Raw genomic sequence first — 18,222 nt, 5'->3', positions numbered from 1 at the left:
AGGGCTGTCAGACCATCCAGGAGCCACTCTGGCAGTCACTGTCACCACCTGAACTGGCACTGAAGCCCTTTTGCAGCCCCTTTTTAGCTACGCCCCCCACACTCACACAGTCAGACCAGGCTTCCCACAGCAGAGTCTCAACCATCTCAATCAAGATCATCTAACCTTGGTGCAATAATCAAATAGCAAAATAACAGCTCGAACTGGTGCCTCTGAGGAGGGATCCCAACCAGAGGAAATCCTTGGCTTGCACACCCTTACAGTGTGGTGCAGGAGAGTCTGGGGTCACCAGCTCCTGTAGCGGCCTCAGTGTCCAGTCCCCAGGCGAGACCGCAGGCCCCTTTTGTTGTGCAAAGGCTTCGAGAGGCCTCAGGCTCCTCCAGAGCTCATCCCGCAGCTCCACGGCCCGGCATTGAATGGAATCGTTATCGGGGCGGGGAGGGGCAGCAGCTGAGGGCAGCTGGGGGGGTGGGGGCGACAGGGCTGGGGAGTGACAGACCTGAGGGTGACAGGACCGAGAGGGTGACAGGACCCAGACGGTGACAGGACTCGGACGGTGACAGGACCCAGAGGGTGACAGGACCCGGGGGGTGACAGGACCCAGAGGGTGACGGGACCCCGGGGGGGGACAAGACCCAGGGGTGACAGGACCCGGGGAGTGACAGGACCCGGGGTGGTGACAGGACCACGAGGGTGACAGGACCCCAGGGGGTGACAGGACCCAGGGGGTGACAGGACCCGGAGGGTGACAGGACCCGGGCCCGGAGAGGCCACTCGCGGCGCTGTCTCCGGGAGAGCGGCGCCTTCGCGGCCGCTCATTGGCGGGAGGCACGAGCGAGCTGTTTTCCCATTGGCTGCGCGCCGGCGGGCGGGGCCAATCGCAGCGCAGCCCTTTGTCCTCCGGGCGGCTGTCACCGCGTGGCGAACAGAGCCGCTCACGTTGCGCGGGGAGGCACGAGGCGGCCGTGCGGGCGCTGATTGGCCGAGCGCCTCGGGCGCTGGCCAATGGGCGAGGGCGCGCGGGGTGGGGCGGCGGTTGGGCCGGCGCGAGGGCAACGGCCGGAACTCGCCTCAGGCCGCCCCGCGCGGGCCCGCGCCGAGACCGGCCCGGAGCCATGGAGGTGAGGGACGGGACCGAGATGGGGACCGAGATGGGGACACGGGTTGGCTGTGCGCCTCCGCCCATCACACAGCCGGCGAGCCGCCGCGGCTGTCGTGGGCTTGGCCCCCTCGGCGCTGAGGAGGCACCGAGGCCCGACCGGCATCGCACCTGCCCCCGGCAGGTGTCCGAGCCCCGCTACCCCCTCCGGGCCCCGGCGCCCTCCCGTGTGGGAGCAGGTGTGAGACACGGAGCTCAGGCCTTTCTGAGGGGAAATGCCCCTTCGGCATCCTGAAAAACACCTGTTTGGGGGAAAAGGGAGAAAGTATGGATTTGTGGGTTTCTTAAGGCTGCCTCTGGCCCTACAAGTTTTCCCTTGTTCTGTGGGATCGCAGACTATGCAAGTGTCAGGTGTCCCTGTGAACAGCGATCTCTGAGGGGAAAACATGGCACAGTAAGCTCAGGACATAGAGGGGAGCTTCACAACAAGTCAGTGTGTTCACTTATTTGGGGAATATGCCAGAAAAGCTCAGAAAAATACCTGAGTGTAATAGTGGTGTGAGTTAAAATGGAGATCACTTGGTACATCCTCAGGGAGCTGCAGAAGGATGTGTTTCTAGAGACAAGAGCTTATTCAGAACCCTGATCCTGGGAAACTTTGGCTTTCTGGATTTATTCATCATTCCAAATGAGCTGTTGGCTAAAGGGGGTTTTAGCTAGCCAGTTTAGCTTTTCCTTGTGTGCCTCACCCTTGGGAGAAGAGCCCTCAGCTTTTGTTTGGTCTCATTTTTTGCTCCTTCTGGTCTGTGATTTCTGGCACTTGGAGGGGTGTCCCTGCAGTTGGAGTTGTTTCTCCCATAGTTACAGAATGGAGCAGATTTCCACCACAGCTCTCAGGGAAGAGAGCTGTGGTGGAAATTCTAGGAAGTTTCAAGCTCCTGGAAATGCACATCCGTGCCATCATGTAAGTTAAACAGTGTGTGGGAGCAGTGGTGGAAGGACAAGAGGTTTTCAGGAATGTGTGAAGGCTGAATAACTCCTCAGCTCCTGTTGGAGGAAGGGTTCCCTTCCCATGGCAGGGGTTGGCACTGGATGAGCTTTAATGTCTCTTCCAAGCCATGCCATGATTCTGTGAGCATTCCTCTGTGTTTGATGTTCCTCTGGTGGCTCTGATGTTGGGAAGCTCAGCTGGTGGAAGCAGGGAGAGGGCAGATTTCCTCTGTCTCTGAACACCTTTGGAGTTTCTTGTGCTTTGGCAGGTTCAGCTTTTCCTTCAGGGTAAATAGAAAAGTGTTTTACACTTACATATAGAACCCCATCCTTGAAAACTCAAATGGAACCGAATCCAGCAGTAAATTAGAAGTGTTAAAGAAGTTAATATTGTCAGCTCTGTTTATAATTGTGTCTCTATGAGTAATTATGACTGTGTGTAATTATGTCCCTGTCCCTTCAGCCCCTCATGGCATTGTGTGTAACATTGTCCCTGTCCCTTTCCCTGTCCCTGCAGCCCCTCATGGTATTGTCAGTGTACTGAAGTTCCTTTCCCTTTCCCTTCAGCCCCTCGTGGCATTGTGTGTAACAACATCCCTGTCCTTCCCCCTCTCCCCACAGCCCCTGATGCCATTGTCAGTGTACTGATGTCCCAGTCCCCGCAGCCCCTGATGCCATTCCCTGTGTACTGATGTCGCTGTCGTTTCCGTGTCCCCGCAGCCCAACGTGGCGTTCCGAGGCGGCGGCCGCTGCTGGGGCAGTGCGGAGGCGGGCGGGAGGCCCACGGACGTGTTCAGCGCCGCCCTGCCGGGCTCTGCCTCGCTCTATGGCTGCTACAAATCACAGGTTCAGTTGGTTTTTGATTCTTTTTACAGCTGTGTAAGAGTTTGGTCAGAATATGTTTCTAAAGTGGTTGCTCACACTGATTTATATTCACTGCATTGTTAATATAAATCACAATGTTTAACTGTAGTAAATCTTCATCGCTGTAACTTTCATCAGAGGGGATGGTGGCTTTTCTAATGCAGTCACTGGTGAAGCTGTAGGGGATGTTTGGTAAAATGGTATTTCACTACTGTTCTGGTGAAATGTTCATGGTAATTTTTTCTGTTGGCATAAACAATTGTAGGCAGAGTGAGGAGCAAACAACTCTTTTAGGAAAACTGGAAAGTGGATAAGAATGAGAACTTTAGTTATTGCCTCAGATATTTCTGTAGTCGAAGCATTTGTATGAACCAGTTATTAGTCTGTTCAGCAAAAACTGCCAGGACAGTTAAATATGTCAGCTCTCTCTTGGAATTTTTGCCTTTCGTAGCCATAAACTTTTACTGAGGTAAAATAGTCGAATGAAAATTCATTCCCAGTACCTTCAAGACCAGACTTGCTACTTCTTCCATCCAGGACTTGTTATTTTGTCAGACTGCTGTGCTCCAAAGGATTGTATCCTGAGTATTTAACATTTAACCCTGCAAAAACATTTATTGTTTCACTTACTAAGGGCTAAGAAGGCCTGTTCTGTCTAAACCAAACAGATAAAATAAAGGTAAAGATGTTCCTTTTCACTTAATCAGGATATAATGCCTTTTCTCAAGAAAAGAATTGGATGCAAGTTTTCTTCAGTACCTTAATACTCTCTACTGATGGGGAGAAAGGGGGTCTAATTCCTGACTCCTGGCAGGGATCAACCAGCAGAAACTGGAGCAGATGTTTTAAGCCAACATTGTTGCCGGTTTTAAGAACTCCCTGGGCCTGGAGGCAGGGTCAGGTTGAGAAAGGAGACATTGTTTATTCTGTGCATGGTCCCGGGGAAGTTTTCCACAAACCAAGCACGCCAAGGAGTGAAAAGCAAGAGAATTTAGACACTAAAGTTGTCATAAACCTGCCTGTCTAATCCACAGTTCCTGCCTGCCTTATGCAGTCACTCAGCTTGTGCAGCCTTAAATAAAATATCCCAGCTGTGGTGATCTCCATCTTTCTTTGCTCATTCCATTACTTGATGGATTTCTTTAGTGCCGTGAAGAATAAGAAGAAAGTGTTTCTGCTACTCTTGTTAGCTTATTTTAACAGCCTTTGCAAATTTTTACATTGTAGCAGTTTCTATACTAGCGTAGTGCTCATACCCATAGGGTTGTATAGATGAAATTAAGATACAGGGGTGTTTTTTTTAGTTGAAAGGAAGCCACTGGGGGTTCAATAGTTAAAATCACAGCCTCTGTTCTGAGTAAATTTACAAACATAAAAACTTGAATGTGATTTAATGGATTATCTATTTCTGTATCTTCACAAGGAGTACTAAAGCATACCCACCTTTTACTCGTATATCTGAGTATCATTTTTATATTAATCACTGGTGGAATTTCAAAATTACAGGTGTTCTGTTCCATATCAAGGCAAAAATCTTGAATTTCGATTGTATTTCCTTCAGCTGTTGTTCATGTGCTGTACAAGTGCTGACACCTGTGGTTTGTCATCTGTTTCTTAATGGGCCCATACTCTGTGTCCTGTTGGATACATTGTGGTTCCATTATTGACCAGGTCCAGAGCAATAATAGCATGAATATCATATACTATAGTTTTCAGTGCATATATAAATAGTATCTGTTGTTTCCCTACCTTCTTAATTACACACAGCCTGATTTCCCAGCTTCGAGGCACTTTGGGAGGTGTTAATGGTCAGGGGTTTCCTTTTGCATTACTTGTATCAAATGGCTTTCTGCTACTACTTTATCTTCTGTAGCTCAGCAATATTTACCTTCACCCTCCTTATGTATCAAAGGAAATTTTAGAGTGTGTGTTGTCAGATTCCCATCTAGTTGTAACATTAATTAATAATTTAAATTCTCTTCCATCCTCCTTAAACCATTGTAAAATTGGTTTTTTGTTACAGTGTTTGACTGGACAGGAAAGAACAAAAGGATTACCTGTATAAGTTTCATATTCAGAACAGTTAAGGCAGTTCAAGGAAACATGTCACAGTAACAATCCTAACCAATGTAAAATTATACCAACATTATAGCAAGTTTGATATCTGGCACTGTCTTGGCAATCCTGCTCTGTGCAATTATTTGTCTGCAATAATTACAGCAGTTGAAATTGCTACTACCCCTTGAGGGCATTCAAGTTCTGTGTAAGACAGGCCTTCTTTCCAGGCACAGTTCATGAAGTTTCTTTTTCATTTTTTTAGTCTCTAAGGTCCAGAGTCAGGGGTTTCTCACTGAACTCATCCTGTAGTTTTCTTCAGTCCTGAATGGTGGTTCCACAGCTGTAGCCCTTAAAATTTCACAGCTGTGTACATTGTAAAATGAACCTGGTATGGTCCTTTCCAGTGTTCCTTTGGTGGTTCATTGTTCCCTGGTCTTAATCCAATCTCCCACCTGGATGTAATTAACAGATCAATCAGATTTCTGCAGTGAAGGTACTTGTTGATAAAGGACAAAACTCTCCCTAGAGAGATAACATAATTACACAAGTGTTCTTGGCCCAGATATTCACAGAATGTGGTTTGTAAGAGACTGCCTGATAAGGTCATCTGTACAGATTTCAAAAGGACTGAGTTTATCTCTGGATCTGGGTGTTATTCTGACCCTCAGTAGTGCTGGTGGCAACATCTCAGGTCTCTTTGTTTTGTCCTTTATTCCTTCTATGGTCCATGGAGGTTTTGATTGGGCAGGGCCAGCTCAATTGGTGTAGCCTCAAGTGTTCAGTGACCAGGTGGCCTTCACTAAATGTAGATCCCAATGTTTGAGGGTCCCACCACCCACTGCTTTCAGTGTGGTTTTTAACAATCTGCTGTACTGTTAAACTTCCCCAGAGCCTGGTGCTGCACACCCACTACAGCAAATGCTTGGATCAGGTTTGTTTCCAGCCTGCTCTGGGCAGGTCTGTTGTTAACTCATCCCTTTGTGCCTCACGTTTGTTGGGTTCCAGTCCAGGCTGTTGTGGTTTGGGAATGGCACTTCCCAGTTCGGTTCTCCCACTGGGATTCTCCAGACCACACACTGATCTCTCCTGCTCTCCCCTTCCCCTCCCTGCTGAGCACAGAGAGGAGAATTGGAGGCACAAAAGGCAAAGATCACAGGTTGAGAAGAGCAATTTACTGGGAGCAGTAGTGAGAGAAGAAAAGGAATAGTAACAGCAATAATGATAGAGGGTACAAGAAAGGATTCACATGGAAGAATTTCCCAGTAATACTGGACAGCTCCCTCCAGCACATTCTCTGGACTGGAAAAGGGCCCCCTCCCAGGGCAAGGAGGTTGGGTGGTACAGAATAACTTCTGGGTCCTGGCCATGCCCCTTCCCAGCTACTGTAAAAAATTAACCCTGTCCTGGCCAGAACCAGGACAGTTTAATTTGTATCCTGTGCCGAGGAATGATCTCTTTCAGTAATACCTCACCTACCTCCTCAGCCTGATTGCTTTGGCAGGGAAAAGCTTCAGGTTCCCAGGAAATGTATCAACTATTACCAATAAGTATTGATCCCCATTCTGCCATGGCAATGAGAGAAATCTATTTGCCAATGTTTTCCTGGTGTGTTCCTTTTTTAGCTTGTCCTGGGGGAGGCTGAGGCTGGCTCTGTGGATGCACACTGTGGCTCACATTTCTTCACTATACTTTTTGTGATGCCTCCCATTCTAGTCCCAAGGGTACACAGTTTTACATTGTTTTCCAAAAACCACTGGGCTGTTCTTAAATCCCTGGGGCAAACCAGTGCAGCTTAATTGAGTCTTTGGTCCCATTTGTGGATCCTCCCATTCAAATGCAAACAGCTCCTGACTTTGGTGTCCAGTGGGATACAAAAGAAAGCATTTTACAAGTGCAATACCAATACTTGTTACTGTGCCTGCCTAGGCCTTTTGGGGGGTCTGTGGTGATCACTACGTGACTGGGGAGGTGCCCCCTACTCAGTTGCCAGCAAAGGTCAGCTCAGGACACACAGAGCACAAGGCTGAGTGACAAAGAACTTGTGATGTGCAGCTCCAGCACCTTCTTAAACAATTGCTAGGCAGGATGTACTAAAGCTTTTCATAAGCCTTAAACAACACTTGTTTAGCAGACCTAAGAGCATCTGGTTTTATTCAAAAGAGGGGTGAAAAGTGAGAATGATACCATCAGCTTCCATATGCAACAGAGAGCAAGGGAAGAGACAGAGAATTCTGCTTAAGAATTTTGAGAATTCTGCTTAAAATATTAATTATTAATATAGCTTGAAATTGTTGTATTCCAAGTTTGTGGCTTGCTTACTTCTCATGTGCTGATTCCTCAAAGAGTGAACTCAGTTATAACCACGTACAATGACAAAATGACAATTTGACGTGTTTCATATTAAATAAATGCTTTTATTGTATATTAAATGCAGAATGAAGAAAATGTGGAGTTACCTCAGACCTACAGTTCTTCCCTTACAGCATTAGAGTACTCTGCACCCATGGACCCTTCCCTTTTGTACCCCTCTTGGTCTACGTGTACAGATGACAACAAGCAATCTGCTGCTCCTCAGATTAACCTGAAGTCCAGGTAGTCATCCTTGGCAGGGAGTGTATGTCTGTTGGGGTAGATGGGTTATATTTTTTTAATTTAATGTAGGAAGTACTTTGAATGTAGGAATTGTTTTTATTAACACACAATTGTTTTTCAGGATTCAGCCCGAAAGGAACGATTATGGCAGTGAAACTGATTTATATGGGCTCGTGTCAAACATTTTGGAAGAACAAGACAAACCACAGCCGTGCTTTGCTGAGGGGTAAGTGAGGTGCAGGTGACAGGAACTCCCCTCTCTGATCTCAGTGGGCTCCTGAGTCACCTCCATCTGCTGCTGGCCAGGCCTCATGCTCTGAGCATGAGCTTGCCCTCCCTTCCCCTCATCCTCCAACCTTTCACTTGGGATACTTGGAAGCTTTTCTCACGGCACTTAGATTGTATGGCAGCTTCTGGCTCTCTGATATTTACAGAACTGGTTAATTGACATTTTTTAAATAAGATCTTAACAAGTGTTGTGGACATGCTGTATTCAGATAAATCCCCTGGATGTATGCCTTGGTCTGGTGTTTTGTTTTTTTTTTTTTATTTTAATCAAGAATGAATTCAGACTTTAGGTTTCTTTCTTAATTAATGTCAATTCACAGAAAAAATACACAAAGCACAGGCTCCTTCACATTTGCCTGAACTGGCAGGAGAAAATTCCATGCAAAATTAATGTTTCTTGCTGTTAGTGCTACCTAAGCAATATTTGTGTATCTAAATGTCAGGTTTATTTTGCCTCTATTCCTGCACCAGAAGAGACAATTCCATAGTCATAACAACATGACACAGAAGGGTGCAGGTCCAACATCCCCAGGATACTTACGGAGCTCTCTGTGTTTTCCTTTTCCAGGTCTAGGAGACAAGACAGGGAGCCCAGCTCTCAGGTTCCCAAGCCAGGCACTGCTTTTCCTTTCTGTCTTCCCAAACAATTCCAGTGATTTCTCTATGTGTGCTGAGTTATGTGTCTGAAATGAGGGAAAACTTCAGAGTCAGTCTTGATATCATGAGACAACTCAGTAATTCCTTTGCTATGGACAGGCAGGGCTGGTTCAGTATTCCCAGAACTGGCCTGCAATGGCTTCCAGGCACAATTTCTCCTTTACTTAGTCTGTTTACAGTTCTCCTGGGCAGTCAGGGATTGGTGGTCCTGTGTTAATTCATGCTGGTTAGTGGAAAGAAACGAGGTGTGCTGGGATGCTGCCTCTGGCTTTACCTGCAGGAAGCAGTGCAGGCCAGTGTAAGGCACAAGTGAGGTGAGAGAGAAGCATTTTCTCTGGAGTGCTGGGACATGGCTTTGGAAGACTGAGAGCAGTCTGGCTGCCTGAACTTGGTGCTGAACCAGGAGTATTTTTGGTGATGATGGACAGGAGTGACATACCAGGATTTGATGTGTACACATCCCTTGCAGGATGAAGCCTGCCCATAGCTCCTGAGCTGTGGTGATGTGTTCGGACAAGGCACAATCAGTTTTCTCAGCTAGTTCTGGGAAACTGAGGATGATGGGAGTGGGTAGAAGTTGAAGTCAGACATCTTGGAATCATTTGAGAGAAATTGTTCGGGAATAATTAGTTTCTTAAACCTTGTTTTATGTTTGGGAATGAAGAGCAGCAGCACAGATCAGTGTTTAACCTCGTGTTTCTTGTTTTTCAAGGACCTGCCCTCCCACCCTGAAGTCAGTGTGGCCAGTGAACACGAGCAGAATGGAGCACCATGAGCTGTTGCCAGAGGCCAGGAGGGCAGTTGTTGGAGCAGTGCCCCAGCAGGGTTTCTATGGCACTGAGTCCATCCCTGCTGCTGACAAGCAGTTCCTGCAGAGTCCCACTGTGGTGGCACAGCAGAAAGCCGACGATTGTTACCGCGGCTTTGCCAGCGTGGACCTGGAGGAGCAGAGCTTGTACTCTGCCAGGAGTGATCGTGCCAATGGCTGCAACCTGCAGCCTAATGAGAGTATGAAGACAACACCTGTATATCAGAACTACCCCTACCTGAAAAACACATTTGCAGCCCAGGCTGGGTACTCAGAAGCAATCAAAGACTCAGGAACCGATGCTTATTCTTATGGAAGGGAGAAGGTGTGTCCCAAAGGAGCAGATGCACAGGTGCACCCAAAGCGGGCAGAAACATTCCTTCCACAGTGTCACAGATACAATGAGAACACAGATTATAGCAGATACACTGAATATTCTCATGCTGGTAAAGCAAAGCCCAACAAGGGCACCAGTTGTAGCCTACAAGAAAATAGAAAGCTGGTAAATGGAACCCCTGAGGCACCACCTCTGGATGCAGAGCCCTATGCTAAATTATTTCAAGTTAAATCAGGAACTCAGAAAAAATTTGAAGATACAATTTCTGATCAGCACGACTTTACATTTCCCAAGTCTGTAGGACTTGTATCAGAGAAACAATTTGCAAGCGAATCTTCCTTCGGCACTGATTTTGGGCAAAAGTTTGAATATGGACTGAAATCTTTTGCAGCTTGTCCAGGAAATAATGGTGTGGAAAAGCAGCAGTTTTCCAAGGCCGATCTTCAGAATCCTGAATTCTATAAATCACTCCCACTGTTGCCCAGTGCAGCAGTCCCCTCAGCAGGCTCGAGCACCAGGCCAGGGTGGATAAACATCCAAACCAAACCCGCGGCTTCTGGCCCCTTCCAGAATCCAAGTCCTTTGTTGAAACTGAATAATCAGTCACCTGCATTTCCAAAAAGCTCTCGTCATTCTAATGATGTTTTTCAGTTGCCATCTTCAAATTTGCCTTTGAATAGTAATTTACTTCACAAGTACTGTCAAGACAACCCATTCCTCTCCAGCCTTGACTTCGGCTACAGCACCGCAGAACGAGCTCGGGCAGCTGCATGCATGGAAGCCCTGGTTAGAGGTGGGGAAGAGAACCTCATTGAGTACCTCAATGAGAAGAAGTTGAAGCAGCCCAATGGATTCTGTGACAGTTACTTGGCTCAGCAGTTGGGGATCATTGACAATCTGAACAAACAGCGTTTCCAGCTGAAGCCACAGAGCGAGCACTGTGACCTGGAAGGGCAGAACCAGGCAGATGGGGTGTTCCAGGACATGTACCAGGAGTTACTGGAGTCTCAGGGGCAGCTGCATCTCGGGGCAGGGAACGGGGACACTGGTGCCATCGGTGCTGGGAGCTGCCTGCAGGCTCCAGGCATTCCCAACTGCATGGTGGGGGACTTCAGGCGGAACCGGCAGCTGGGCCCCGGCACCTTCCCCTTGAGATCTGCTCACCTCTTGGGCCGCTCCGTGGTGCCTCTGATGGAGCCTCACACCTTGTTCTCTCAGGATGATCTCAAACGCCTGTACCCCTGCTTTACAGAGAAGATATATGGTGACAGTGCCCTTTCTGGTTTTGTGTCAGCATTTGGATTCCAAAAGCAAGTGAAAAGTCGCAGTGGGCCTGCCAGCGAGCTGCATGTGAGACTGGAAGAGTGTTATGAGCAGTGGAGAGCTTTGGAGAAAGAAAGAAAGAAGGTAAGAAAACCAAACTAAAATAGTATCACAGGTTTGATGTAGATCTCATCCTGCTCAGTGCAGTCCCAGATCATGAGTAGTTCTGCTGTTAGGAGTTTAAATGCTTGATGGGACTTGAAAGTTACAAGTTTGTTTCTCTGTGTTTTTTGGGACAGGAAGTGAAAGGTGTGGAGATTTGAAGCCTGGCTGGAAGCATAGCTCATTTTGTATGGAACATTGCACTAAAAACAGGAATTCAGGAGCTTTTCCAGTCCCAGGGCTGGGGAAGGTGTGTTCATGAGGAACAAAGATGTGTTTGCTATATCTTTTTTATTAATACAACTGGATCTTTGAAAGCAAATCCAGTAAATATGTTTTGAATTGAAACTAAACTTTAATTCTTTCATTCCAATTTTTAGGAGCTACACTGATTTCCTACCTCCTGTTTCCCTGAAGGTTTAAACCTAGGGTGTATTTGAAGGGTTGAAAGGGTTCTTTTTTTTTCCCTGAAACAGAGGCTGAGGGAAGGGTCATTTAATTGAAATCCTTGCAGTAAAAGGCTCAGGTAGGGCTGTGTGAAGCTCTACTAAAAGCAGTTGCTTTTTCTGGTTGTAGGAAAACCTGTCTTCATTTCACCAGCTGAGATGGGGTTTGAATTTCAATACCTGGGATTGCCTGTGGGGAAAGCTGGGCCAAATGTCACCTGGCAATAGTGGGGCCTTTTGGGAGTTCTCCTGTGCCAGCCCCCACAAAGGAACCAATTCCAAGAAGATGTAACGTGGGGATTTTTTTGACAGTGTTTCCTGACATAAGCAGTGGTTGCTTTGAATACAGGGTTTGAGGAGCAGCTTAAGGAGAGGAGGTGGTGTCTGGAATGCATGGAAAGTGCAGACAGAAAAAGCTGGCATGTGGATTGCCAGGGGCCATGGGGGAGAAATTCAGCTTTATCACAGAATCCCAGAATGGTTTGGGTTGGAAAGGACTTTAAAGTTCCCTCAGTGCCACCCCTGCCATGGGCAGGGACACCTTCCACTGTCCGAGGTGTCCCCAAGCCCTCTCCAGCCTGGCCTTGGGCACCTCCAGGGCTGGGGCAGCCACAGCTGCTCTGGGGACTCTGCCAGGGCCTCACCATCCTCACAAGGAACAATTTATTTCTAATATCTAGTCTAAACCTGCTCTTTCTGTGTGAAGCCGTTCCCCCTTGTCTTGGCACACCATGCTCTTGTTAATAGTGAACCACTATGAAACCATCCAAGAATTGCAATTTTAAATCAGATTCAGCTAATTAATTGTATGTTGTTATGGGTGTTTCAGAGTGACATAATGAGGGAATGAGAGATGGGAACTTGGAATCTTGCAAACAGCTTTCAAAATAGTTTTCTGATGGCTAAATAAAATACAGAATCCTGGAATGATTTGGTTTGGAAGGGACCTTAAAGACCATCCAGCTCCACCCAACTGCCATAGGCAGGAACACATTCCACTAGACCAGGGTGCTTAGGAAAAAATCTTTCTGTAGTGTAATCTGTACAAAAATTAGGTTAATTGCTGACTGAAACAGTTTTATTTTAATTTTATGTGTGAGATCCACATCTGTTTGGTCATTTTTTTCCCTGTAATTCTGACTTACCTCCATTTTATTTCCAGGCAAAACCAGTACAGGCTGTAGTCAGAGTGAGCAGACATAGCACTGCTGGAACACGGTGTGTTGGCTTTAGTTGAACTGCTTTGAGTAAAGCAGTTGTTCACTTAAAGCAGGTGATTGTCTCACCAGAGAGTTAAATCCCAAATGGCTGAATCCTCATTGTCTCCTTTAAAAAACTCCAAAACCCTGATGGGAAGAATTTGAATCTGATATTTTTTCTTGTTTCTGTAATGAAGCACACTCTGCATGTACATTCTGAGGGAGTTGTTCTTTTGTTTTCCTGCAGACTGAATCAGCTCTTGCTAAGAATTTCCAAGGGAAGAAGGTTTCCAGTACTAACAACATTCCAATTCCAAGGCTGACATCAAATCCATCAAGGGTTGATCGCTTAATTGTGGATCAGCTACGGGAACAAGCCAGAGTGAGTTGTAGGACTAAAAAAAAATCTATTGAACTTATCTCACAGAACTTAGAGTACAGTGTGAGATAGGTAAGATGATCAGAGCAGCTTTTCCCAAAATAGCTTTGTTCTTCAATGCTGTGCAGGGAATAACATTTCAGCAGTCCCTGTTAGAGCTTCTACAGCTCCTGGGTGCTGTTTCCAGGGAACCACAGAGGGGCTGAGGCTCACAGTCACATCCCCATGTGCCAGGAGGACGCAGTTCCTGGTGCAGGAGTGTGCACGTGGTGCAGCATCCAGTCCTGGAGCCTGTGCACTGCTCTCAGGGCTGCTGCATTCAGAGCAGCTCAGCAGGGAAATGTTCACTGTGGATTTGGAGACACTGTGATGGAGGAGGTATTTGTGGGGAAAAAACAGGTTTAGTTAATGTTTCAAAACTGTTGACAGATGTATTTGCTTGACAGTCTGGTATATTTTACTGCAGAATGATTATTTGATGCTGAAAATAGACCTTCATCCAGAGCTTCTGTTCCCAGTTTGCTGTTTAACCCAGAGAGCCTTAACCAATAGGACAAGGGAGACTGGTGTCTGCTGAGCTCTGTGGGCAAACCACGGGGAGGTGACAGCTGGGGGAGGAGGGAGCCATCAGAATGGTGAGGGGCTGTTGTGGCCCTCCTGAGGCCCAGTGACCAGAGCCATGTGCTGGTGCTGCAGGCAAGAGAAGCAGAAACCATCCTGTCCCCCCCTGCCAGGGGCTGTGGGGTGAAAGGGTTCTGGGAAGTGTTTGGAGGCAGCAGCAGTGCTGGGCCAGCCACTCAGCAGCAGGGGGGAGCAGCAGCCTGTCCTACCTGCCTCACACAGGAGAAATAATCCATGGAGCTGTGTCTGCTCACTGCCTGCAGGGCCTGCCTGGTGCTGCTCATCCAGCTGAGGGATGGAGAGAAAGATGTGGATGGGCTTAGTGTACTCTTTTTAAACTCCTGCTCTGTGAATCCCAAAAGAACAGCCTTAGTTTCCATGTTTGGAAGGCTTGCCTGCCCTTGTCCTGGTACTTTAAAACTGCCTCCAAAACAGGGCTTAATCCCCTCTAGCCATTTGAGAAACCAAACTTCAGGGTATAACACCTTAAACCCTTGTTAGGTACCTTGTTAGGTAGTTTTAAGGATGCACAACAGCAGAGTGGGTCTGTTAAACCTGGATTCTAACAGCAGAAAGCTTGGTGATGGCCAGAGAGGAACCCTGGTACAAAGGTTTAAGTGGAAGCTGTGTTGGCAGAATCTAGAGTTAACTCTTCATAGTTGGAGCATCCAGTTCAGTCTTCTTGACAGTCATATGCATTCCTTTAAGACGTTAAGTACAGCCATGGCCTAAGGAACATCCCAGTTTTGGGATTTTTAGTTTCTCTTTTTCTGCAGACCAGTAGCCAAGTTCTCAGCTTTATGTGACTGTGGCTGAGGAGTCACTTACCACGGGGAAACCCACTAAGTAATGTGATTGCTGTAAGATAAGACAACAAAGATGCACATTTTTAGTGGACTAAACAAACCTGAATTATTTCTGAGTGTTTGTTCTCAGCTCCCTTAGTGTTGAGTGTTCATCCCAAAGTTGGCCCACACGTGGTTCCACAGCACCTTTCCCTCTCCCAGTGCAGCTGTGAGTGCTGCTGGCCCAGGCTGCCTTGCACAGCACAAGGGCCCATCTGGGTTTTCACCCAGAAACTGCAGCAGTGCTGTGAGAAGGGAGGACCCAGTGCTCTGAATTCAGGGAAATACATATTACCCTGAAACCACCTTTTGTTCATGGATGTCTCAAAGCTGTACAGATCTGGTATTAACCAGTAAGCTGGGGGTCCTTACTGTGGTTCTGTAGCTTTGCTATTGTGCTTTGCACACCCAGCTGTACCACAGCTTTGGGTTCAGAGATCAACACATCCCTGGTAAGAACTTAAAACTGCTTCAGCTGTAACTTCATGAACTGTTCTCAAAAGAAAGTAATGATTATCATTAATCTGTTCTCCCTAGTTAGTTAATTTTCTTGTAAGTGTGGATGAGTACAGCGTGAAGCCCTGTAAGATGTGAATTGCTCCTCAGGTTGTGACTTTGCTGGGGAAGATGGAGCGCCTGCGCAGCTCCCCACTGCACGCCAACATCTCCACTGCTCTGGACAAACACCTGGAGTCCATCCACGTGGTGCAGGCTCGCAGGAAGGACGAGATTGTCAACGCCTCCAGCCGGCAGCGGCACGGCCCTCCCAGGTGCCAGGATGAGAGAGGTATAGCTCTGCTTCTGTACCTTTATAGGGGAGCTGGGAATTGAACACATCTTGCAAAATAAGTGAGGGAGGGGGGTTGTAATTCAAGTTTTAACTTACTTTTCAATGTTAGAGCTTTGTCAAAGGTAGATTGGATGGGGTTTAGATGAGGGTTTGAGGAGTCACTAAAACTGGGGTTTAGAGATAAATAGGTTAAATCAATTTGGAGGTTAGTCAGTTAATAAACTAGCAAGGAATAAAAATTAGTGGGTTTTTTTGATAACATATTCAGAGATTGGGGGTGTTACTAAGCTATTGCCTCTTGCTTCTCCCTGTCCCTCATATTCCTGTTCCTATGAGCCCTCCAGTTCTTTGTCTAGAACTTCCTTGGTCTCTCCATGCTGAATCTTCCCAAAGCAACCAAGATGACCTTGGGTGACAAATGGATTTCCTCTTCAAGCATATTCTGTATGGACTGGCATAATTACAAATCGTATTTTGGATGGATGCACAAAATGAGCAGAATGTTTTCATTCTTAATGGTGTCCCAAATAAGCCAAATATTCAGTTTAATCTTTGACCAGTGCACAGGCAGAGTGGCAGGTTCCCTTTTTTCTGAGATGGGAGTCAGGGTAAATTCCTGCTCCCTGCAACACTCTGACCTCCTACCTTGTGTCAGAAGCTTATATTTCTTATATTTCTAAATCTTCTGATCTCTTCTGCTGTTCTTTCTACATCTGAATTGCAGGGATTATTTTACTTCTTTGGGGTGTCTGTAATTCTCAAGTTTACCTCAGAATATACACTGCAGCATTCTTTATTTACACCTGTTCCTCATCATTCTTGTTTCTCTTTACCTTGACCGAAGAATATGGAACTCATTAAGGTGAAGGGGATTTTTTGGGTGTTGAAGCCCATGAAAATAATTGGCTTTACCTGGCACTAGCACATCTGTGAGCTCTTTGGAACAGAGTAGTGTGGGAAGGAGTTGTCAGACCGGGAGATGCAGCTTCTTGGTGCAGGTGCTGGGAGAGCAGAAGAGACTCTGCACCGTGGAATCTGATTGCCCACCTGGAGGGGTGGTGCCTGGTCCTCTGCCTCATACTGCTGTCTTGAGAGCAGCAGTGGGGAGGATTTTTTTGAACAGTAAATTGTTGGATGCAGTAACTGTATTTGCTGTGTCAGGCAAAACCTTGAGGAAAAAGCCTGAAGCTGTTCTGGTTTGTTTGGGAGCAGGTCCTGCCTAGCCCTGTTTCCATAGCACTTTTCTATTGCATCTGATCCAGTATTAAGCATCTGTTACAGAACCACAGGATGGTTTTGGTGGGAAGGGTCCTTAAAGCCCATCCAGTTCCACCCCTGCCATGGGCAGGGACACCTTCCACTGTCCCAGGCTGCTCCAAGCCCCATCCAACCTGGCCTTGGACACTTGCAGGGATCCAGGGGCAGCCACAGCTGCTCTGGGCACGCTGTGGCAGAATAACAGGATCACAGCCCAGGTGACCCTTTACAGCTCTGTGGTTCAACACCCATTCACAGAATATGACCTTTGTGCTTCAATACAATGCCCCAAAGGAGCTGTTCCTTCAGCCATGGTAAGGATTTCTTGGCAGGACAGGTGGAGGATCCCCTGTGACCCAGAAGGGGAGGGCCCAGGTGCCTTTAGTGTGTGTACATGGAGCACCCCAGCCCCGGGGTGCAGCTGCAGCAGGAAGGTGTTGTAACAAACTGAGAGCCTAAGAGCACATTTGCCTCACTGTATGAGGGCAGAGAATTTCACATCCAGCTCTTACAAACCTGTCAAGGGCCAGGCAAAGTCAGACACGAGAGGGAGGGAAGGTGTGGGGCGAGGGCAGCCCCAGCAGCGCTCCGGGACTAAAGGGCCGTTTCCTCCCCTGCAGTGGTGCTGGCTCTGGCCGCGGCGCTCCGGGCCCTGTGCCTGGCCACGCGCAAGGTCCGCACCGTGCTGTGGTGCGCCTTCCAGATGACCCTGCCCAAACCCTCCGCTGCCAAACGGGCTCGGGAGAGACTTCCCCAGGAGGGGGCGGCGCCCGAAGAGAAACGAGCCGAGACGCCCCCGGCTGCGGCCGCGGCCCCGCGAGGGCCCAGGGAAGGGAGTGCAGAGGGAGCTCCGGGGCCCTGCACGGACCTGCTCCGCAGTGTGTATGAGAGAGGAGACATGAATTCCTCATAATTTTTGGTTCTTTTTAGTTACTTCAAAGTTTCAACTGCTAAAGTTCATATTTAAAGCTATATCTTGATGAGAAGTGAGATTTGCCTTAAGGGCTCTCAAGTTAAGCTGTTAACGTGAAGGGCAGGGTGAGAATGTTGTAAAGCCAAACTGGTGAATGTTAACTTAAAAAAATAATCAGACTAATTCATTAACAGCCAAGATATTATTTAACTCCTGTGGGTGAAGCCTGGTGTCCAACTCTCCCCATAACTCCTTTTAGTTTTGCTTTAGGAAATAGGTTTTTAAATAATGATTCTTAAAGTCTCTGGTGTGATGGGGTGTGAGGTTGGTGTCAGATCAGATTGTGATGTAAAATGGTTTCCTTATTGAACTAAACCCTGGAAACAGGAAGAAAAAAGGCTAGGAATACCCAATATTCATGTAAAAGTAGATATTTAAAATACAAATATTTATGATTTTGAGATTTTAAAGTCTACATTTGGGAAAGGCAATATGCACCAGGTTCCACTAAATTACCAGTAGAGGAGAATTGCTGTGTGAAACCATGAATTTAGTGAATGTGTTCAGATATTTGGAATGGTCTTGGGAACAAAGGAACTACTGTTGTAAAGTATTTAAGTATAATCAAACTACGACAGGCAGACAGGATTGTCC

General features: G+C 47.1%; 1 protein-coding gene across 1 annotated transcript; it reads left to right on the top strand.

Annotated features, from left to right (window-relative positions):
- Positions 1-1,115: 1,115 nt before the first annotated feature.
- Positions 1,116-17,568, top strand: MEIOC (meiosis specific with coiled-coil domain; the record flags this gene model as incomplete). The annotated part of the gene is made up of 8 exons (XM_083877778.1): positions 1,116-1,340; positions 2,810-2,935; positions 7,446-7,603; positions 7,725-7,829; positions 9,261-11,100; positions 13,011-13,145; positions 15,215-15,395; positions 17,276-17,568. 8 exons carry the CDS (start codon positions 1,116-1,118, stop codon positions 17,566-17,568), a joined length of 3,063 nt encoding a protein of 1,020 aa, XP_083733904.1.
- Between the last annotated feature and the right edge of the window lie 654 nt (positions 17,569-18,222).

This window comes from Zosterops lateralis (assembly GCF_965231275.1).
Source record: "Zosterops lateralis genome assembly, chromosome: 24".
Lineage (NCBI taxonomy): Eukaryota > Metazoa > Chordata > Aves > Passeriformes > Zosteropidae > Zosterops > Zosterops lateralis.
This window is presented reverse-complemented; position numbering and strand designations above follow the sequence as displayed.